The sequence below is a fragment of the Amblyraja radiata genome, chromosome 20, assembly GCF_010909765.2.
Source record: "Amblyraja radiata isolate CabotCenter1 chromosome 20, sAmbRad1.1.pri, whole genome shotgun sequence".
Taxonomy (NCBI): domain Eukaryota; kingdom Metazoa; phylum Chordata; class Chondrichthyes; order Rajiformes; family Rajidae; genus Amblyraja; species Amblyraja radiata.
Genome location: NC_045975.1, coordinates 40,771,555 through 40,794,937, shown reverse-complemented (window position 1 = coordinate 40,794,937; position 23,383 = coordinate 40,771,555). Strand labels below are relative to the sequence as shown.

Below are 23,383 nucleotides of genomic sequence, written 5' to 3'. Positions count from 1 at the left end.
AAAGAAAACTGGCAGGGAACATAAAAACTGACTGCAAAAGTTTTTATAGATATGTGAAAAGAAAGAGATTAGTTAAAACAAATGTAGGTCCCTTGCAGTCAGAAACGGGTGAGTTGATCATGGGGAACAAGGATATGGCGGACCAATTGAATAACTACTTTGGTTCCGTCTTCACTAAGGAAGACAGAAATAATCTGCCGGAAATAGCAGGGGTCAAAGGAGTTGGAGGAATTGAGGGAAATCCAGATAGGCTGCATCCCAGAGTACTTAAGGAAGTAGCTCCAGAAATAGTGGATGCATTAGTAATAATCTTTCAAAACTCTTTAGATTCTGGAGTAGTTCCTGAGGATTGGCGGGTAGCAAACGTAACCCCACTTTTTAAGAAGGGAGGGAGAGAGAAAACGGGGAATTACAGACCAGTTAGTCTAACATCGGTAGTGGGGAAACTGCTAGAGTCAGTTATTAAAGATGGGATAGCAGCACATTTGGAAAGTGGTGAAATCATTGGACAAAGTCAGCATGGATTTACAAAAGGTAAATCATGTCTGACGAATCTTATAGAATTTTTCGAGGATGTAACTAGTAGCGTGGATAGGGGAGAACCAGTGGATTTGGTGTATCTGGACTTCCAGAAGGCTTTCGACAAGGTCCCACATAAGAGATTAGTTTACAAACTTAAAGCACACGGCATTGGGGGTTCAGTATTGATGTGGATAGAGAACTGGCTGGCAAACAGGAAGCAAAGAGTAGGAGTAAACGGGTCCTTTTCACAATGGCAGGCAGTGACTAGTGGGGTACCGCAAGGCTCAGTGCTGGGACCCCAGCTAATTACAATATATATTAATGATCTGGATGACGGAATTGAAGGCAATATCTCCAAGTTTGCGGATGACACTAAGCTGGGGGGCAGTGTTAGCTGTGAGGAGGATGCTAGGAGACTGCAAGGTGACTTGGATAGGCTGGGTGAGTGGGCAAATGTTTGGCAGATGCAGTATAATGTGAATAAATGTGAGGTTATCCATTTTGGTGGCAAAAACAGGAAAGCAGACTATTATCTAAATGGTGGCCGACTAGGAAAAGGGGAGATGCAGCGAGACCTGGGTGTCATGGTACACCAGTCATTGAAAGTGGGCATGCAGGTGCAGCAGGCAGTGAAGAAAGCGAATGGTATGTTAGCTTTCATAGCAAAAGGATTTGAGTATAGGAGCAGGGAGGTTCTACTGCAGTTGTACAGGGTCTTGGTGAGACCACACCTGGAGTATTGCGTACAGTTTTGGTCTCCAAATCTGAGGAAGGACATTATTGCCATAGAGGGAGTGCAGAGAAGGTTCACCAGACTGATTCCTGGGATGTCAGGACTGTCTTATGAAGAAAGACTGGATAGACTTGGTTTATACTCTCTAGAATTTAGGAGATTGAGAGGGGATCTTATAGAAACTTACAAAATTCTTAAGGGGTTGGACAGGCTAGACGCAGGAAGATTGCTCCCGATGTTGGGGAAGTCCAGGACAAGGGGTCACAGCTTAAGGATAAGGGGGAAATCCTTTAAAAGCGAGATGAGAAGAACTTTTTTCACACAGAGAGTGGTGAATCTCTGGAACTCCCTGCCACAGAGGGTAGTCGAGGCCAGTTCATTGGCTATATTTAAGAGGGAGTTAGATGTGGCCCTTGTGGCTAAGGGGATCAGAGGGTATGGAGAGAAGGCAGGTACGGGATACTGAGTTGGATGATCAGCCATGATCATATTGAATGGCGGTGCAGGCTCGAAGGGCCGAATGGCCTACTCCTGCACCTAATTTCTATGTTTCTATGTTTCTATGTCATGAAAGTGGGACAGATATGGAAAATGTCATTGATTTAAAGGCAGTGTAGAGCTGCTGCTTCACAGCGCCAGACCCAGATTCAATCCTGGCATCAGGTGCTGTCTGTGTGGAGTTTGCACATTCTCCATATGATCGCGTGGGTTTCCTCCGGGTGCTCCAGTTTCCTGCCACAGCCCTATGTTGTGCGGTATGAAAGTTAATTGGCTTATGTGTACATTGCCACTAGTGTGTCGGGAGTGGGTGAGAAAGTGGGATAACATAGTACTAGTGTGAATGACTCGGTGGGCCGAATGGCCTGTTTCTGTGCAATCATTCAATAAAGCGATCATTTTACTTACAGAATAATCAACAATGGAACAAGGTGCTTGAAACCAGAACATTGTAAGAATTTAAAAGAATGAGGTAAAGAGCTGTTTATTGTGAAATAGTAGATGAAACATTTTATACCTTTCACAGGCGATACAGAGGAAGTTTACAAGGGTGGTGTCAAAGTTGTGCGACTCGACAAACAGCATGGAAGCAGGCCGTTCGGCCCACGGAGTCTGCACCGACCATTGATCACCTGTTCACACTAGTTCTATGTTATCCCGCTTTCTCATCCACTCTCTACACACTAGGGGCAATTTACAAAGGGACTAATTAACCTACAAACCTACACATCTTTGGGAAGAAGCTGGAGCACCCTGGCGGAAACCCACATGGTCACAGAGAGAACGTGCAAACTCCACACAGCACCTGATGTGAGGATCAAACCAGGGTTTGTGGTGCAATGAGGCAGCTGATCCACCTGCTGTGCCACCGTTTACTCAAAGCTAACTCCATAACTGCACCTTCTCTGGTGGAACTTCATATGGTCATAAGTGCAAGGAGCAGAATTAGGCCATTCGGCCTATCAAGTCTACTCTGCCATTCAATAATGGCTGATCTATGTCTCCCTCCTAACTCCATTCTCCCCATAACCCCTGACAGCTGTATGAAATTTCCTTGATCCTAAAAATGCCCTGTCCCACTTAGGAAACCTGAACAGAAACCTCTGGAGACTTTGCGCCCCACCCAAGGTTTTCATGCGGTTCCCAGAGGTTTTTGTCAGTCTCCCTACCTGCTTCCACTACCTGCAACCTCCGGCAACCACTTGCAACCTCCAGGAACCGCACGGAAACCTTGGGTGGGGCGCAAAGTCTCCAGAGGTTTCCGTTCAGGTTTCCTAAGTGGGACAGGGGCATTAACACAGGTTCTCTTGAATGCAACTTAAGAAACTTGTACCTTCTATGGCTTGTGCATCATTATTGGCCCATTATTTTTGAGAGCAAACTCACGTGACTATATTTTTTTCAAACTGAATACTAGCTTTCCATGGATGCATTTAAATGCTTAACTTCACGAAGAGAAGAAGAGTCCCGACCTGAAATGTCACCCATTCTTTTTCTCCGGTGATGCTGGCTGACCCGCTGAGTTACCCCAGCACTCTGCGTGTCTATTTATAATTTATGAAAAGTCTTGCTAAAATTATTGTAATTTTCTAATGCTTTTATCCAAATGATTGATGCCTCACTCACTGCGGCAATCCATCTGTCAGATGTCCACCTCTGCAGAAGATTGGCTCCGTTGAGAAGAACCGCATTTGGAATGTAGGGAGCGTCGATGTATTGACCAGACCTGGGCATTACCTGAAACACAGGTGTTCAAGTCAAGAGCATTCAATTGTCATGTGTACCAACAACAGAACAATGAAAATCTACCTGGCAGCAGCACAACAGGCCTGTAAGATAAATACAAGTTATATATAATAAACACAAATTCAATAAATGAATAACCCCCAAATTAGAGCAAAAAACCCAAAGTCCAAAGAGTTCATAGTTGAGATTAGTGTTGTGTAGTGAAGTTTAGAGTCATAGAATGGTACAGTATGGAAACAGGCCCAACTTGCCCACACTGGCCAACATGTCCCAGCTACACCAGTCCCACCTGCCTGCATTTGGTCCATATCCCTCCAAACCCGTCTTGCCCATGTATCCATTTTAGTTTAGAGATACAGCACAGAAACTGGCCCTTCGGCCCACCGAGCGATCCCCGCACATTAACACTCTCCGACACAAACTAAGAACAGATCACAATTTTTACCGAAGTCAATTAACCCACAAACCTGTATATCTTTGGAGTGTGGGAGGAAACCTGAGATCCTGGAGAAAACCCTTGCAGGTCACAGGGAGAACATACAAACTCTGTACAGACAGCATCCGTAGTCAGGATTGAACCCGAGTCTCTGGCGTTGTAAGGCAGCAACTCTGCCGCTGTGTCACTGCCGCCCTGTCCCTAATGTCAGTTAAATGCCACACGCACACACGGAAGAAGCTGTTCTTGAACCTGGAGGTCACAATTTTCAGACTCCTCTACCTTCTTCTCGATAGTAGGAATGAAATGGTAGATGTCCAGGGTGGTGTAGGTCTCTGATAATGCCGGCTGCCTTTGTGAAGCACCACCTCCTGTAGATCCCTTTGATTGTGGGGAGGTCAGTACCCGTGATGGAGCAGGCAGAGTGTGGTGGGGAGAAGTGAGCGCTTTGTTTTACTCTTCACAGACTTGGCCTCATCTGCTCAGGCTCTCCCAGATTTTGTGTTTTCATTGGATTTACCTGTTCCTGTTTATTTAATTGTATTTACTCCCAATTCTCTCCCAATCACCTAATCATATTTTATGGAGGGCATTCCAGCTAATTTTAATTCTTTACTCATCTGACACCCAGACTGTAACATAAACCAACCTCCATACCATTGACTCCATCTACACTTCACCTGTAGTGGCCATTTGGCCTGTTTTGCATGTCATTAGACTGCCCGTTATATTGTGGGTGGGATTTATGATGTGTTTCTGGGCGTGTTTGGAGATTAGATGCTTGCGCAGGAGTTTGGTTTTTAGATTAGTTTGGAGAGACCATGGGGAAGGTTAACCCTTCTACCATGTAAGAGCCATGTAAGAACATGTAAGAGCCATGTAAGAACATGTAAGATCATGCGGGCCATGCGGGGTCCATGGGAGATCTAAAGGAGATCATGCCAGATCTTGTCAGTGTTACGGAGACACGAGGAGTTTATTAATGTCTAAAGTAATAAGCTGGAGTTGGAAGAAGATTGTAGTAATGAGTCGGAAGAAACTTGGATGTATCTCATTGTTTTCAAGCAACAATAAAGCATTTATTCATCAAAAGACTGTGTTTTGAAGTCATATCTGAGAAGAAGCTCTGAATGTCTCTGTGAATGAGCTTGCATGCGTTTAGAAGACACCCCCTTCCACCATTCTCATCCAAATAGCGGCTAGGATGCTAATTACCTGAAAGATATGAAAATCTGCCGCTACACCTTGGCAAGGCCAGCACCATAATCAAGGACCAGTCTCACCCCGATCACTCCCACTTCTCTCTCCCATCAGGCAAGAGGTACAGTGTGAAAACACACACCTCCAGTTTCAGGGACAGTTTCTTCCCAGCTGTTATTAGGCAACTGAACCATTCTATCAACAACTGGAGAGCAGTCCTGAACTACCTCAGACTATCTTTAATCAGACTTTACTGGACTTTATTTTGCACCAAATGCTATTCCCTCTATTCTGTATCTACACTGAACGGCTCGATTGTAACCATGTATAGTCTTTCCGCTGACTGGACAGCATGCAACACAATGCTTTTCACTGTACCTTAGTGACAATAAACTAAACTAAACAAACGTCCAATGATTAATGTACTGCATTGAAATGTGCTTGGCAACACCTCAACTTCTCCATCCCTTGCCCCTCTTTAGATGACAGAATTAAAAGTAACATGAGCAAATTTGCAGATGAGACAAAGCTGGGTGGCAGTGTGAACTGTGAAGTGGATGCTTGAAGGTTGCAGGGTGACTTGGACAGGTTGAGTGAGTGGGCAGATGCATGGCAGATGCAGTATAATGTAGATAAATGTGAGGTTATCCACTTTGGAGGCAAGAATAAGGAGGCAGATTATTATCTCAATAGTGTCAGATTAGGAAAAAGGGAAGTGCAATGAGACCTGGATGTCCTTGTACACCAGTCATTGAAAGTAAACATGCAGGTACAGCAGGCAGTGAAGAAAGCTAATGAAGTCTGAAGAAGGGTTTCGGCCCGAAACGTTGCCTATTTCCTTCGCTCCATAGATGCTGCTGCACCCGCTGAGTTTCTCCAGCATTTTTGTGTAACTTCATTTTTCCAGCATCTGCAGTTCCTTCTTAAAAGCTAATGACATGTTGGCCTTCATAACGAGAGGATTTGAGTATAGGAGTAAAGAGGTCCTTCTGCAGTTGTACAGGGCCCTGGTGTGACCACATCTGGACTATTGGGTGTAGTTTTGGTCTCCTAATTTGAGGAAGGACATCCTTGCTATTGAGGCAGTGCAGCGTAGGTTCACGAGGTTAATCCCTGGGATGACGGGACTGTCATATAAGGAAAGATTGAAAAGACTGGGCTTGTATTTACTGGAATTTAGAAGGATGAGAGGATATCTAATAGAAATATATAAATGTATAGGACTAGACAAGCTAGATGCAGGAAAAATGTTTCCAATGTTGGGGGAGTCCAGAACCAGGGGGCCACAGTCCTAAGAATAAAGGGGAGGCCATATAAAACTGAGATGAGAAAAAACATTTTCACCCAAGAGAGTTGTGAATTTGTGAATTCTCTGTCACAGAATACAGTGGAGGCCAATTGACTGGATGAATTTAAAATAGAGCTCTAGGGGCTAGCGGAATCAAGGGGTATGGGGAGAAGGCAGGCACGGGTTACTAATTGTTAGTGATCAACCATGATCACAATGAATGGCTTGAAAGGTCAAATGGCCACCTCCTGCACCCATGCTTCGATGTTTCTATGTAACCTCCTGCACCCATGTTTCTATGTAAAGCTCTGCCCTCTCGTCTTTGCCATTTCCACTCTGGGGGAAGAGTTAACAATTACCTCCAGTCCTCCATTCTTGTCCTGAAAGAGTAAAGTGAACGTCCCGTAGTCAGAATGTTCCCCACATCGGGTTTGGTTTTCCATCAAAGAAGATTTTTCTACTGGTGGGTAGTAGGCAGCTCTGAGGGCTGACGGATTTAAAAGACCTTTAAGAAAATACACTAAAGAAATTAGTGATCATTTTCCGGAAAGGCAAGATAATACTTCAATTGAACATAATCTTTATTAACGCCACCACCCACAACAATGGATATTGCTGCAGCTGTTTTATTTTTTGTTGACTTTAGCTTTGAGAGATACAGCCCACTTAGTCCACGCCGACCGGTGATCACCCCGTACACTAGCTCTATCCTACACACTAGTGACAATTTACAATTTACATCAGCTAATTAACCTACAAACCTGAACGTCTTTACAGTGTGGGAGGAAACCGGGGAAAACCCACGCGGTCACGGGGAGAACGTACAAACTCCGCACCCGTAGTCAGGATCGAACCCGGGTCTTTGGTACTGTAAGGCAACAACTCTACTGCTGTGCCACTGTGCTGCCCCTGATTATTGATAATTGATATATTAACCAGCTACATAATCATATCATCCATTTTTCATTCTTTATTATGTTTTAGAGCTCTAGGGGCTAATGGAATCAAGGGATATGGGGAGAAGGCAGGCACGGGTTATTGATTGGGGACGATCAGCCATGATCGCAATGAATGGCGGTGCTGGCTCAAAGGGCTGAATGGCCTCCTCCTGCACCTATTTTCTATGTCACAGGAAGGATGTCGAGATTTTGAGCGGTTTCAGAAATGGTTTACTGGATGCTGCCTGCTTTAGAGGGTATTGGCCACAGCAAGAAGTTGGTCAAACTTGGGTTGCTTTCTCTGGATTTTATATACTTCCATCAGCTCTCCCCTCAGCCAGAGGTTTAGAAGGAAATAGAATTATGATAGAATTATGAGAGGCATAGATCGGATAGACAGTCAGAACCTTTTCCCCATGTCAAAGATTAAAGAGCATAGCTTTAAGGTGAGAGAAGCAAAGTTTAAAGGAGATGTGCGGGGCAAGTGTTTTTACACAGATAGAAGGCACCCACACGGGTGGTGGTGGAGGCAGATACGATAGTGATGTTTAAGAGGCTTTTAGATAGATACATGGATATGCAGGAAATGGAGGAATATGGTTCACGTGCAGGCAGAGGAGAGTAGTTTAACCTGACTGTGTACAGCATTGTCATTGTGGGCCAAAGGGCCTGTTCCTGTGCTGTACTGTTTGATGTTCTGTGTTAGTCAGGCTGTGAACTCCCACAAGGGGCACCAGGGTCATGGTTAGACCCATGGATGTGCTGAGAGTTTAGTCTTTACAAGTATGTGGTGGACCAGTGTCAGAGACAATGAAGGAAATTGTCGTACATTGAAATGGAGACTTACTGCCCATCCTTTGGTGCTTGCTGACAAAGAAATCAGTCTCAATCCCCAGACTCAGTTCAATGACCTTCATAACATGCATGGACAACTCCTGAAATGTTCTGAAGAATGACTCAATACAGCTTGTAAACTCAGGTAGCTCTTTCACAGGGTGTACCTGAATATATAACAAAATTATATGACTTAGAATTCATTCTTCTTTTTGTACTGAAATAAGCAAAGTAACTAAACATGTAAGCTGTATCTTAAGTTAGAAGTGTGGAGAATATTTTTCCAGTTAAGTGTCAGAGAGACTGGTACAAAGTGCTGGAGTAACTCAGCGGGTCAGGCAGCATCTCTGGAGAACATGGATCGGTGACATTTCGGATCAGATTGAAGAAGGGTCCCGACCCGATACCTCACCCATGCTTTTTCTCCACAGATGCTGCCTAACCTGCTGAGTTTCTCCAGAACTTTGTGCCTAACTTTGTGTAAACCAGCAAGTGCAGCTCTTTGTTTCTATATACTCAATCATAGGCAATGTAATATAGAAGAAAATAATATGACTTAAAATTCATTCTTATTTTATACTAAAGTAACTCAAAGTAATAATTGAGCAAATTTGAGAATTAAGAATAATTTGGCAGTGTTACAGATTATGTTTACATTTTAGGCTTCAAATATTTTACTTCATTGACTTTAATCATTTACTAAAAACATTATGTTCTCCAAACTTTATAGAGGATATATTACTGTTTAGTTTAGTTTTGAGTGGAAACAGGCCCTTCGGCCCACAGAGCACCCACTGACCAACAATCACCCGTTCATAGTTCTATCCTACACACCAGGGGCAATTTACTGAAACCAATTAACCTACGAACCTGCTCGTCTTTGGAGTGTTGGAGGAAACTGCAGCACCCGGAGAAAACCCAGGCGCTCACAGAGAGAATGTACAAACTCTGTACAGACAGCACCCGTAGTCAGGATCGAACCTACTTCCCTGGCGCTGAAAGGCAGGCACACTACCGATTGTGTTTTGGTTTGCCCACCGAGTTTGTGCCGACCATTGATCAGCCGTTCACACTCGTTGTATGTTATCCCGCATTCATCCACTCCCTACACATTAAGGCTAATTTACAGAGGCTGATTATCGTACAAACCCGCATGTCTTTGGGATGTGGGAGGAACCAAGGGGAGAACGTGCAAACTCCACACACAGCACCTGACGTCAGGGTCTCTGGTGCTGTGAGACAGCAGCTCTACCTCGAGGTCACGGGGAGAACGTGCAAACTCCACACACAGACAGCAGCTGAGGTCAGGATCGAACCTGTGTCTCTGGCGCTGTGAGGCAGCGCCTCTACCAGCTGCATTACTGTGCTACCAATACAATACAGATTTGTTTGCTTTGTTGAAATTGAAAGGTAGACAAAGCTGGGAGGTTTCCTTGGCGTGTCTGTACACGGTGTAAGTGAGTGACATTTCCCCTGGTGATACTGCAGGAAGGCGGCCTCATTCCTGGCAAGGACATCGATTCCATAAACCAATCTTAATCTGAATTCTTACGTCACTTGAAGAAAATGTTGAGTAATTAAAGACTTCTTTCAGATCACAAGCCAGTGTTGGATCTAAACTGCAAAGAGAAGAATATTTACACTTGTTTATTTGAACAGTCACACTGAATTATTAACCAATCCATCTGCCCCCCTAATCTTGGATCATTATTATCTCTATACCTATAAAATTCTGATCTTGTGTGTGTGTGTGTGTGCCTGTCTGTATTCATTGTATCTTCCACAAAACGCTATGCGCTGACGCTTACATTTTTACATATTCTTACTGACATTTTCCCCCTCCACGACCTCATCAGATTCACTTCAGATTTCATCCTCTATTCGAGATTATAGTAAAAAAAAAGCTTCTCACAGAGAGCCTTTTCCAACAGCTTCAAGTGGTGATGTCATAATGCCAGAGAGAGAGAGGGAGTGAGAGAGAGAGAGAGAGAGATGGTGGAGGGGGAGGGGGAGGGGTGGGGGGGGGGAGAGAGAGAAGGGGGATGGGGGAGGGGGAAACATAGAAAATATGTGCAGGAGTAGGCCATTCGGCCCTTCGAGCCTGCACCGCCATTCAATATGATCATGGCTGATCATCCAACTCAGTATCCTGTACCTGCCTTCTCTCCATACCCACTGATCCATTTAGCCACAAGGGCCACACCTAACTTAAATATAGCCAATAAACTGGCCTCAACTACCTTCTGTGGCAGAAAATTCCAGAGATTCACCACTCTGTGTGTGAAAAATGTTTTTCTCATCTCGGTCCTAAAAGATTTCCCCCTTATCCTTAAACTGTGACCCTGTGGGAGGGGGGAGGGGCAACAGAGGTGATCGTGGGGGTGGGGGGTGGCGAAATCCCCCTGTCGGTTTGCTCCTGGGCCTGGCCAAAATGTCCATTTGTGGGTCAACCTGCCTACCACCCCCACCCCCCCTCCCGCCTCCCCTCAGCCATACTAAAAAAAAAGCAACATCCACCACAGCGGATTCCCACATTCCTCACTGTGATGGATGGCAATACAGTTTAATCTTCTTCCTCTTTATTCTCCCGCGGTCGAGGAAGTGGAACCATCCTCAGTCGGGGTGATGGAAGCTTCCGCAGTCGAAGATAGAAGCCCCCGTGTTGGGCCGATTAAAGCTCCCGCATCGGCATGGTCAAAGCTCCAGCGGCCTGGAGCTCCCGAAGTTGGTCACTGACTAGAGACCATGAGCTCTAAAGTCCGCAGGCCCCCGCGGTTGGAGCTCCGAGGTCGATCCCTGGCAAAGTGATTGCGAGCTCCATGATGGTAAGCCCGCAGGCTCCCGCGTTTGGAGCTCCTGAAGTCGGTCACCGGCAGAGGCGATACGATACGGAAAGAAAATGCATCTCCGTCGAGGTAAAGGATTTAAAAAAAGTTTCCCCAACGCCACCCCCCACATAAAACAAGCTAAAGAACTCTAAAAACATACATTTAATACATACTATTAAAATAACAACGAAGAAAGGACAGGCAGACTGTTGACGAGGCAGCCATTGCTGGCGTCATCCGGTGGTTCTCTATCATACCTCTCAGTCTGAAAATCAAACCAGCCATGGTATGGAACATCTGAGACCACGGAACGAGCATATTGCTGTTTAATGTCCTTGGGGAGTAGAAAGAACTTCCTGCAGATGTCCATCGCTCTAAACACCTGAGGAACAATATTCTTAAATGTTATTCTTCTCTATGTTGCACGGGTCAATCTCTAGAAGCCAATTAACCTACAAACCCACAAGTCACTGGGTCATAGAGTGATACATTGGGGGCCCTTCAACCCAACTTTCCCATACCGGCCAACGTGTGACATCTACACTAGTCCCACCTGCCTGCATTTGGTCCATATCCCTCTAAACCTGTCCTATCCATGAACCTGTCTAATTGTTTCCTAAATGCTGGGATAGTTCCTGCCTCAACCACCTCCTCTGACAGCTTGTTCCATACACCCACCATACTTTGTGTAAAAAGGTTACCCCTAGGTTCTGATTAAATCTTTTCCCCCTCACCTTTAACCTATGTCCTCTGGCTCTGGATTCCACTACTCTGAGCAAGAGACTCGGTGCTCTGGCACTCAAGTCCTGGCAACATTATTGTAAATCTTACCTGCACCTATAACATGGTGCCGAAAACTGAACGCAATACTCTAAATAAATGTCGTTGGGATGTGGGAGGAAGCTAAATTGTCCCTAGTGTGTAGGGAGTGGATGAGAAAGTGGGATAACATAGAACTAGTGTGAACAGGGTGATCAATGGTTGGCATGGACTTGATGGGCTGAAGGGTCTGTTTTTATGCTAAACCAAACCAAGCAAAATGTATATAACAGGATAGTAAAGTGCGTGCATACTTGCTCATCTTTGATGCCGGGGTTTTTGAGGTACACAAATCCAAGTTCACTGAATGCCCGTCCGATCTCCGTGGATAATCGTTTCATTTCATGGGCTGAAGGTACAGCTTGACCCAAGGCAAATGAGCCAAAGTCAACCACAGGGACACTCATCTTCTTCCAACGATTCTGGCCTCGTAAGGAAGTCCTGTAACACAGGGCCGCGTGAATTATTCAACCTGATTCTAACTGGCACCAACATGGTTAAAGACCATGCCACATGCAAATTAGAGGAACAGCACCTCATATTTCTCTTGGGCAGCTTACAATCCAGTGGTATGAAAATTGATTTCTCTAATTTGAAGTAACCTTTGCATTCCCTCCCACTCTGTACGTCTCCCACACTAGTCACCTTGCTGTTCGTATCCCTTTCTTTATCATCTCCTCCACAACCAACAATGGACCATTGTGCGCTCCACCTTTCCTGAGTCATCAGTTCTGGCTGTTTGTTCTGTGCCTTTACATATCTCCAGTTTCCCTCTCCCCTGACTCTCATCTGAAGAAGTGTCTCGCCCCGAAATGTCGCCTACTCCTTCTCTCCAGAGAATATGCTCGACCCACTGAATTACTCCAGCATTTTGTGTCTATCTATGGTCTTTATTTATTCACAGGTCAATGTGCTCCAGGTTTAAGGGTAAATGAAGATAATATTTTACACAGAGGATGGTGGGTGCCTGGAACACACTGCTAGTGGTGGTGGAGGCAGATACGATAGTGGTGTTAACAATCTTTTAGTTAGGCATATGGAAGTGCAGGGAATGGAGGGATATGGATCATGTGCAGCAGAGAGTAATTTAACCAGGCATCATATCCAGCACAGACATTGAGGGCCGAAGGGCCTGTCCTGTGCTCTTCTGTTCCGTCTTAGTCCATGTTTTGCATACAATATGAATAATTTACCATAGTGAATTAACCTTTCAGCACATCTTTGGTATAATGCGGCCCCTTGGCCCACAATGTCCGTGCCAAACACAATGTTAAATGAAACTAATCTCCACTGCCTGCATGTGATCTATATCCCCCCATTCCCTGTATATCCATGCGCCTATCTTGTAGCCTCCTAAATGCCACCATCATATCTGCCTCCACCACCACCCCTGGCAGCACGTTCTAGAATCCTTCACCCTCTGTGCAAAAAAAACCTTGTCCCACACATCTCCTTTAAACTTTACCCCTCTCACCGTAAAGCTGTGCCCTCTAGTCTTTGACATTTACACCCTGGGGAAACAGGTTCTGACTGTCTATTTAAAAAAATGTACTGACTTCTATCAAAGAGTGGAAAAGCTGACTATTTCTCTCTCCATTGATGTTATCTCATCTATTTTCTGTTTTTATTTCTGTGGAGGCACATTTTACATTGAGAGGAAATTATTGGGAATGTATGAGTTATTTTCTAAACACCTTTCAATAAAACTGATTGTAGCTGGAGACTAAAGAAAAACTACAATTCTATGAATTGAATCATTTCTCCCGCGCTCTTTCCTTCTCTTCAATTCCTCACTCCCATTAGGTGAGAAAATCATTCAGGAATGTTTACATTGCTTCTGGCATCTTAAGAGGCATTGGACAGATGGTTTAAGGATCTTTCATTGGAAAGTGTAGGAAGGAACTGCAGATGCTGGTTTAAACCGAAGGTAGACACAAAGTGCTGGAGTAACTCAACGGGACTGGCAGCACCTCTGGAGACAAGGAATGGGACGGATCCATTTTTATTATGATAATCTCAAATCATTAGAAAAAAATGTACTCTTCAAATTAAAGACCAGTATAGAAGAGCACAGCACAGAAATGTAACCTGCAGCCCATGTGCATAGCGAACATGGAGTTAAACTGATCTTAACTGCCTGTACATGATCCACATCCCTCTATTGCCTGCACTTCCATGTGCCTGTCTAAAAGCCTCTTAAACACCACTATCATATTTGCCTCCACCACAACCCCAGCAATGCATCCCAGGGCCCGACCACTCTTTGTAAAAAATCTTGCCCTGCACATCTCCATTAAACTTTCCCCCTCTCACCTTATTGCTATATTCTCTACTGTTGGACATTTCCACCCTGGGAAAAAGGTTCTGACTGTCTACCCTATCAATGCCTCTTATTGTTCCCGTACCCAGAAAGGATCGATGGAATTTAATGCAGAGAAGTGTGAGGTATTGCATTTTGGGAAGTCTAACAAGGGCAGGACCTACACAGTGGATGGTTGGGCTCTGGGGAGTGTTGTAGAGCAGAGGGATCTAGGAGTTCAGGTGCTTGGTTCCTTGAAGGTGGAGTCGCAGGTAGATCGGCTGGTTAAAAAGGCTTTTGGCACATTGGCCTTCATCGGTCAGAGTATTGAGTATAGAAGTTGGGAGGTCATGTTGCAGTTGCATAAGATGTTGGTGAGACCGCATTTAGTGTATTGTTTTGTCCACCATGTTATAGGAAAGATGTTGTCAAGCTAGAAAGAATACAGAGAAGATTTACGAGGCTGTTGCCAGGACCATAGGGGCTTGTGGAATCAAGGGATATGGGGAGAAGGCAGGCACGGGTTATTGATTGTGGACGATCAGCCATGATCACAATGAATTGTGGTGCTGGCTTGAAGGGCCGAATGGCCTCCTCCTCCACCTATTTTCTATGTTTCTATGACTAGTGTCTGAGCTATTGGGGAAGGTGGAGTAGACTGGGTCTCCATTTCGTGGAGTGCAGGAGGATGAGGGATGATCTAATAGATTCTCGTGCCAAGAGTAAGTGAATCGAGGAGCAGAAGACATAGGTTTAAGGTGAAGGTGAAAAGATTTAATAGGAATTTGAGGGGTAACTTTTTTACATAAAGGATGGTGGGTGTATGGAACGAGCTGCTAGAGGAGGTAGTTGAGGCAGGGACGATCCCAACATTTAAGAATCAGCTGGACAGGTACATGGATAGGACAGGTTTAGAGGGATAAGGAGCAAACACGGCAGGTGAGACTAGTATAGCTGGGACATGTTGGCTGGTGTACAGCAAGTTCGGCTGAAGGTCCTGTTTCCACACTGTATCACACAAAACAAAATGATGGACTTTTATTCTGATTGCATAATTATATAGGTTATAGAAGAAATAGTGTGGAAAAGAACACATGAGTGCAAGACATCGCCATCAACCTGGCACTACGTTCATCCCTGGAACACCTGGATAAGAGAGACAACCACGGCAGACTCCTATTCATAAACTACAGCTCTGCCTTTATCACCATTATGCCACCCAAGCTCATCACCAAACCCGCAGGATTTCAGCACTCATCTCTGCAACTGGATCCTTGACTTCCTAACCAACAGATCCAATCAGTGAGGATAACGGACAAATAATCCTCCACGATAACCCTCAACACTGGTGCTCTGCAAGGATGTGTTCTCAGCCCTTTCTTTACTCCTTGTACACCCACAACTGTGCAGCCATGTACAAACCTCATTCAATTTTCAAATTCGCAGACGATTCCACCATTGTGTGCTGGATAACAAATAATGATGAGATGGAGAGCAGGAAGCAGGTCGAGAACCTTGTGTCCTGGTATCAAGACACCAACCTTCAGGAAGTGAAGTGGTACACATACCCCAGTTTGCATTGATGGGGCTGAAGTAGAGATGGTTGAAAACTTCAAATTTCTAGGAGTCAATATCACCAACAACTTCTCCTGGACCACCCATATTAAAGCAATGACCAAGAAAGCACACTCTAATTTCTGAGAAGGCTTTGGAGGTTTGGCATGTCCCCTACAACTCTCACCAACTTCTACAGATGCACCATGGAAAGCATTTCATCAGAATGCTTCCTTCACAGCTTGGTTTGTGAATAGCTCCATCCAAGACCGCAAGAAATTACAGTGAATTATGGACACAGCCCAGACCATCACACAAACCAACCTCCCTTCTATTGACTCCATTTATACCTCACGCTGCCTCGGCAAGGCCAGCAGCATAATCAAGGACGAGTCACATCCTGCTCACTCCCTCTTCTCCTGTCTCCCATCAAGCAAAAGGTACAGAAGTGTGAAAACGCACCCCTCCAGATTCAGGGACAGTTTCTTCCCAGCTGTTATCAGGCAACTGAACCATCCTATCACCAACTAGAGAGCAGTGCTGAACTATTCTCTACCTCGTTGGTTACCCTTGGACTATGCTTGATCGGCTTTGCTGGCTTTATCTTGTACTAAATGTTATTCACTTATCATGTATCTATAAACTGCAAATGGCTTGATTGTAATCGTTGTTATAATCTTTCCGCTAACTGGTTAGCATGCAACAAAAGTTTTTCACTGTACCTTGGTACATGTGATCATAAACTAAACTGTAAAGGCATGTTGCCTATTGACCCTACAAACTGTAAATGGGGGAACATGGAAAGAACAGTTTCCAAGTGGAGCAGCAATTATCAGGTGTGCTTTTAATCTGCATATTGATTGGATTAGTTCCTGTTTCCGTTCTGTATGATTTGATGAGTTTTTACCTCTCTGGATTCATACCTTTGTTCATTTTCTCTGTCACATCATTCCACCATGCTTTTCATTGGTATAGAAGATAGAAACAAAATGCTGGAGTAACTCAGCGGGACAGACAGCCTCTCTGGAGGGAAGGAATAAGTGACAATAGACAATAGGTGCAGGAGTAGGCCTTTTGGCCCTTCGAGCCAGCACCGCCATTCAATGTGATCATGGCTGATCATCCCCAATCAGTACCCCGTTCCTGCCTTCTCCCCATATCCCCTGACTCTGCCATCTTTAAGAGCCCTATCTAGATCACTCTTGAAAGTATCCAGAGAACCGGCCTCCACCGCCCTCTGACGTTACGGGTCGAGACCCTTCTTCACACTGAGAGTCAGGGGAAACGGGAATGAGAGATATAGACAGCAATATAGAGAGATATAGAAATGAAAGATATCCAAAAAAGTAATGATGATCAAGGAAGCTCCATAATAGACACAAACAGCGGGACCGGCAGCATCACTGGAGGGAAGGAACAGATGACTTTTCGGGTCAAGACTCTTCTTCAGACTCAGCAGTCCATTGTTAGCTGTAGTCGAGATGAAAATGAGTTAGACATCTAGGTAGACAAAAATTCTGGAGAAACTCAGTGGGTGAGGCAGCATCTATGGAGTGAAGGAAATAGGCGACGTTTCGGGTCGAGACCCTTCTTCAGACTGATGTGGGGGTGGGGGGCGGGAAGAAGAAAGGAAGAGGCAGAGAGTAGGAGAGCTGGGAAGGGGAGAGGAAAGAAGGAGAAAGCAGGGCGTACCTAAAATTGGAGAAGTCAAGGCCAGAAATGTTGGATTCGGAATTGGAGGGGGAGTTGAAGTGCTCAGCCACCGGGAGATCAGGCTGGTTATTGCAAACCGAGCGGAGGTGTTGAGAGATGCGATCGCCAAGCCTACGCTTGGTCTCACCGATGTAGAGCAGCTGACATCTAGAGCAGTGGATGCAATAAATTAGGTTGGAGGAGATGCAGGTGAACCTCTGTCGTCGCACCTGGAAAGACTGCTTGGGTCCTTGGATGGAGTTAAGGGGGGGGGGGGGGGTAAAGCGACAAGTGTAGCATTTCCTGTGGTTGCAAGCGAAAGTGCCAGGTGGTTTGGGTGGGAAGGGACGCATTGACCAGGGAGTTGCAGAGGGAGCAGTCTCTGCAGAAAGCCGAAAGCAGAAGAGATGGGAAGATGTGGCAAGTGGTGGGATCCCGTTGGAGGCGGTGAAAATGTCAGAGGATTATTTGTTGTATGTGACGGCTGGTAGGGTGGAAGGTGAGGACAAGGGGGATTCTGCCCTTGTTACGAGTGGGGGGGATGGGTTGTGAGAGCAGAGTTACACGGTGTAGAAGCCTTTCCAGCATCTGCAGTTCCTTCTTAGACATCTAGGTATACGTGTTTTTACCTAGCCCACAGCTAACAATGTTTAGTTTTTTCTCCTGCCTTTCTCCTGCCTATTCTATCCACTAATCGTTGTCCCATCACCCTCCGTGCCAACATTCCACCTCATCACTAACCTGAAGTTCACTTGCTGCAATTAATCACGGGCTTGCTGCTCCAAGCTGCTGCTCCTGCTCCGACCTGCAATTCAATGGCTCACATCTGCCCGTGGACTGGCTTTGTAAAGGCTCTGCTCCAGGACTGGCTGTAATTCACTTGCTGCTCTGTTGACAAACCAGAAAGTTCACATTCTTTTGGTTGTTATGTTCCAACACCTCCTATAATTTAGTGAAACTGAACCTTCACCTATATCTTATTCTTTACTGCAGGTTCTTCTGTACGAAACAGGTAGGATTACACTATTATTATCCAACAAATTCAAGACAGACAAGGGCATACACTGAAGCTTTAGATCCTTAAAGTTCACTTCCTGAATTACAAAGCAAGTTTAGTTCAGATGTTTAACTCATTTGGTTTTGAAAATCTACAGATATTCTCATCATAATTTTTTAACATTTCTGGTTTTATCTCATATTCGAATGCTTGGTGCCTTGTTACTCTTTTTTCAGATGTTCTCTGCTGTGACCCCCACCTTCAAAGGCATCTACAGGAGTCACTGCCTCAAAAAGGCAGCCAGCATCATCAGAGACCCACACACTAATTTCTCCCCTGTCTTCAGGAAGAAGGTACAGGAGCCTGAAACTGTAATGTCCAGGTTCAGGAACAGCTTCGTCCCAGCAACTGTGATGATGTGTGTTTACCCGTCTGAGAGCCCTAAACTTAAGACAAGACTTTAAGTCTCATCTGTTATAAGTATCTACAAGTACCCTCACTTTAGAGAGGTTATGCTGAATCACCCTATGTTTCAAAGACTAACTTACTTCACTATAGTCTCTGCTGAAGGGCTTTATCTGTCAATAATCACAATTTTGAGCTCTGGGTCCCTTCTCCCAAACAAGGAGGCATTACTTGATTGATTGATAGAATTTATTGCCACACAACCAGGGTCAGTGGTATTTGGGTTGTCAGCAGCGGTACAATAATAAAGAACACACAACCACAATAAAAAAATATAACACAAACATCCACCACAGCATTCATCACTGTGGTGGAAGGCACAGAGCTTGGCCAGACCTCCTCCATTTTCCCCCGTGGTCGGGACCTCCACCCTCTGCAGCCGTTGCTGCGGGCGTCCAGATGGTAAGGGACAAAGTCAAAGGCAAGGTAAGTCCAGGATCGGCTCTTCCCCACCGGAGACCGCGGCTTCAGGCTGGTGTAGGCCGCAGGCCGGCGGTCGAAGATTTAAGGTTCACGCCGCGCCGCAGCCAGAAGCACCGCAGACCGCAGGGCCGGTGGTCGAAGCTCCCCTCCAGGGATGATGGTAAGTCCATGCCGGCCCCGCGGTAGAAGTTGGCCGCGGGCCGGCAGTGATGGCTTCTTCTTCCCCCGGGTCCCCCACGAGGGATCCCGGGCTGTAAACGCCGCGCCAGCTGGAGCTGTGCAGACCGCGGCTTCAGGCTGTCGGCTGCCAGCGAAACGGAGCGCTTCCCTCCAGCGAGCCCCAGCGAGGGTTCACCCGCTCCACGCCGAGAGTCCACGCTGCGCCCGCCGCTGAAGCCCCGGGCGCGTCTCCGGGAAAGGCCACGCCGATCCTTTCTGTTAGGCCACGGGGGAGGCGGCCTGGAAACAGTCGCCTCTCCGTGGAGGAGGCGGCCGAAACGGTTTCCCCCACACAAAACACACCGAGAAACATCAAAAACATACTTTAAAACATACTAAAGAAATTTTAAAAGTTGAAAAAACTAACGCGCTGCTGACAGGCTGATGCCACTGCAGCACCCCCTACCTACCTATGTAGCAAAGCAGATTAGTTTAGTTTAGTTTGGTTTAGTTTAGAGATACAGCGTGGAAACAGGTCCTTCGGCCCACCAGGTCTGCGCCGACCAGTGATCCCCGCAATATCCTACACCCACTAGGGACAATTTTTACACTTACCAATTAACCTACAAACCTGTACGTCTTTGGAGTGTTGGAGGAAACCGAAGATCTCGGAGAAAATCCACGCGGTCTTGGGGAGAACGTACAAACTCCATACGGACAGCACCCTTAGTTGGGATTGAACCTGGGTCTCTGGCGCTGCATTCGCTGTAAGGCAGCAACTCTACCGCTGCACCACCGTGACCGTACTGTAAACACAATTATATTTTGAAATGAAGCACGTTTAATTCTGAAGAGTAATTTTAACAGAGATCATATTTCACAAAGGAATTCTAAAAGTACAATTCTTACAATTTGGAAAAACATACCAATGAGTTGCAGATGTAAAAGTCGTCCATCGCAGAGAGAAGGCTCTGGGATGAGATCCGTCCTTATCAAGGCTGAAGAATGGATTCTAGGTCTTCTGTCCTGACTCCTATTCACTCAACTTTCATTTTAATGAACTCCTGCCGACCCTGACCTTCTTCTAACATGTACACTGTTTTATCTACTGGTTGGCATCTTTGCATGCGATGTTTTCCAAATACATTGATGTGGTCAGGTGGATGAAGTGTTTGTTAGGCCAACATGGACCCATTGTTTATCTTGATTAAATAAAGAGGTTGAGCAAAGTGTGTTTTGGCCGATTAGATATTTAACATAGTGAACAACAAATATCTTGAACCTTGGACAGTTGCTGTGCGAAAAAACTGTTTAGCAAAAGGTCTTTGGGCTTGTAAAGTGAATAAGCCTTCGGCCTGAGAAGTGAATACCCACCACACAACCATTAGGGCCTTGAATACTACAAACACCACTAAACTGTCATCTTTGTACGAGGAACTTCAGGCTTTTTATTTCTAATATTGGGGCTTTTTTGTTGTCCTAAAGGAGAACTCAAAATAACAGCAGCATTAATAGGTTGCACAGCCCACCAACCTGTCGCTCATTGTCTATGACCATGGCTCATCAATCCCAGGCCTCAATCCTCTTCTGTGCTAATTCCGAGGTACAGTGAAAAGCTTTGTTTTGAATCCTATCCAAACAGATCAGATAATACTACACATAAATCCAATCAAGTCCAATTGGTAGAGGAAATGGGAAGATACAGAGTGCAGGATATAGTTCTCAGCATGTTAGCGCCAGAGACAAAGTCCAAACCTCAGAACTCAGTCATGAGAGGATGAAAATGTCCACAAAAACTCCAGCCAGTTGACCTGCACAGTTTTTGAGAACTTGCCCGGCTATACCATCAGGTCCAGACGCTTTCTGAGGGTTCACCCCCCCTGAAGGATCTTTGGACGTTGGCCTCTGTGACTGTGACTGTAATACCATGGGGGCTTGGGAAGGCACATCAAGTATTCTCCCCATCAAAACATGTGAAGAAAGCATTGAGCTCGACAGGGGGTGATGCTTCGCTGTCACTTGAGCTGCCTCCTGGTTTTGCCTTGCAAGAGGTGATGGCATTCAAGCCCTGCCATAGTTGCCGAAAATCCGCCACATCCTCCAGCCCTTTTGGCCTTTTTGTGTAAAAAATTAACTTCATGTTACTCTTTAAACTTGTGCACATTGACCTCCAGTGGATAAGGGGCGGCACAGTGACACAGCAGCAGAGTTGCTGCCTTACAGTGCCAGAGACGCTGGTTCAATGCTGACTCTGAGTGCTGTCTGTACGGAGTTCGTATGTTCTCCCTGGCACTGCATTAGTTTTCTCCGGGTGCTCCGGTTTCCTCCCACACTCCAAAGACTTGCGAGTTTGTAGGTTACTTGGCTTTGGTAAGTTGTGAATTGTTCTTAATGTGTAGGATAATGTTACTATACTGTTGATCGCTGGTCAGCACGGATGGGGCAGGACGAAGGTCCTGTTTCCACTCTGTATCCCTCTAGTCTAAAGGTCTAATCTATAAAGATAAATAAAGAGAACTGTCTTTGACTATGTTGGTGCCAGTTAGAATCAGGTTGAATAATTCACGCGGCCCTGTGTTACAGGACGTCCTTACGAGGCCAGAATCGTTGGAAGAAGATGAGTGTCGCTGTGGTTGACTTTGGCTCATTTGCCTTGGGTGAAGCTGTACCTTCAGCCCATGAAATGAAACGATTATCCACAGAGATCGGACGGGCATTCAGTGAACTTGGATTTGTGTACCTCAAAAACACCGGCATCAAAGATGAGCAAGTATGCACGCACTTTAATATCCCGTTATATATATTTAGTTTTATATAGAAAAACAGTATAGAAACAGGCCCTTCAGCCCACCGAGTTCACAGCAATCATCGATCGCCCGTTCACACCAGCTCATGGGCCGCGGAACCGGGGGGCTGCAGCCCTCCACTTTTTTGGCGACACATGCTTCATAACCCGAAATACTTCCTAACCCGCTCTGCTCCCTCACCAGGTACCCCCGAGGCCGATGATCAGTGATCGCTCAGCCCCCCCACCTTCAAAAATGTTCCGCGGCCTCTGTAGCTCTATGCGTATCTCACTTTCTCATCCACTCCCTACACATTAGGGGTAATTTACAGATCAACCAACAAACCTACACGTCTTTGGGATGTGGGAGGAAACTGGAGCACCCAGAGGAAACCCACGCGGTCACAGGGCAAACGTGCAAACTCCACACAGACAGCACCCAATGTGAAGATGGAACGGCGGGTGTCTGGGGATGTGAGGCTGCCACTGTGACCTGCTGCTCCACTGTGCTGCCCCAATGCTAGTAATAGCTGCTGCAAACTAATATGTGATGTAATTTAAAGACATTTCCTGCCAGGGTCACTAAGGCCTGACACATGGACAGTCCGTACATGAGGGTCAGTGCATGGGGGAAGGGCAGGATGATGGGGGTGGGTTTGCTGGCAGCTCCCAGATGTGATGGGGAGTTTGTGTGTGCTTTCACTCCCCACGTTCCACTCCCTCCCCCAAGAGGCTGTGAGCACTGGACGTACTCCCCCGATCTCTCACGCTGTCAGTGTGGCCGGCTGCCAGACACTCTCCCCATGCCTTCGCACTCACCCCTGTCTATGTGACCTTGTCCCGCACACACTGTGTGGACGCTCATTTCCCACCGACAGACGGCCCACAGGATCTGAACTCTGTTCTAATCTGCGGACTGTCCATTCTGGGAGCAACCTGACTCTGCTAACTAGCATCTGCATTACAGGCACAATATTCATTTATACTATATTATATTCACATGAACTGTATTTGCGTACACATGGAACTGCAGATGTTGGTATTCTGAGCAAAAGACACAAAGTGCTGGAGTAACTGCAGGTCAGGCGGCATCCATGGAGAACATGGATAGGTGACAGATACTGTAGCACCCTAAACGTCACCTGTCCATGTTCATCAGAGATGCTG

At 45.8% G+C, this 23,383-nt stretch overlaps 2 protein-coding genes across 3 annotated transcripts in view; one reads left to right on the top strand and one right to left on the bottom strand.

The window, feature by feature from the left end:
• Positions 1 to 3,286: 3,286 nt before the first annotated feature.
• LOC116984337 (2-oxoglutarate-dependent dioxygenase htyE-like) lies at positions 3,287 to 20,122 on the bottom strand. The gene is made up of 8 exons (XM_033038473.1): positions 20,063 to 20,122; positions 18,129 to 18,275; positions 12,097 to 12,283; positions 11,281 to 11,405; positions 9,748 to 9,814; positions 8,209 to 8,362; positions 6,783 to 6,928; positions 3,287 to 3,490 (listed from the first exon to the last, which is right to left on the bottom strand). The coding sequence occupies exons 3-8, from the start codon at positions 12,247 to 12,249 to the stop codon at positions 3,302 to 3,304; spliced, it is 834 nt and encodes a 277-aa protein (XP_032894364.1). The 5' UTR covers positions 12,250 to 12,283; positions 18,129 to 18,275; positions 20,063 to 20,122; the 3' UTR covers positions 3,287 to 3,301.
• Positions 20,123 to 21,671: 1,549 nt separating this feature from the next.
• The window catches only part of LOC116984335 (2-oxoglutarate-dependent dioxygenase htyE-like), a 37,832-nt gene continuing 36,120 nt past the window's right edge, over positions 21,672 to 23,383 (top strand). The window contains exons 1-2 of one of the 2 annotated variants that reach the window (XM_033038472.1): positions 21,672 to 21,801; positions 22,015 to 22,201. In XM_033038472.1, the coding sequence (XP_032894363.1) occupies positions 22,049 to 22,201 (153 nt within the window). In that variant the 5' untranslated portion in view covers positions 21,672 to 21,801; positions 22,015 to 22,048. The remainder of the gene's footprint in view (positions 21,802 to 22,014; positions 22,202 to 23,383) is intronic. The other variant, XM_033038471.1, reaches the window with a different exon arrangement.

Bases quoted from the DNA above. Each gene is read 5' to 3' on its own strand.
- LOC116984337 (XM_033038473.1), bottom strand. From the start codon at position 12,249: ATGAGTGTCCCTGTGGTTGACTTTGGCTCATTTGCCTTGGGTCAAGCT. The intron at 8,363-9,747 runs GTAAGAATTCAG...TTATATATTCAG, and splicing joins CAACATTTTCTTCAAGTGAC to GTACACCCTGTGAAAGAGCT. The intron at 3,491-6,782 runs GTAATTGTTAAC...CCTGTGTTTCAG, and splicing joins ACAAGAATGGAGGACTGGAG to GTAATGCCCAGGTCTGGTCA.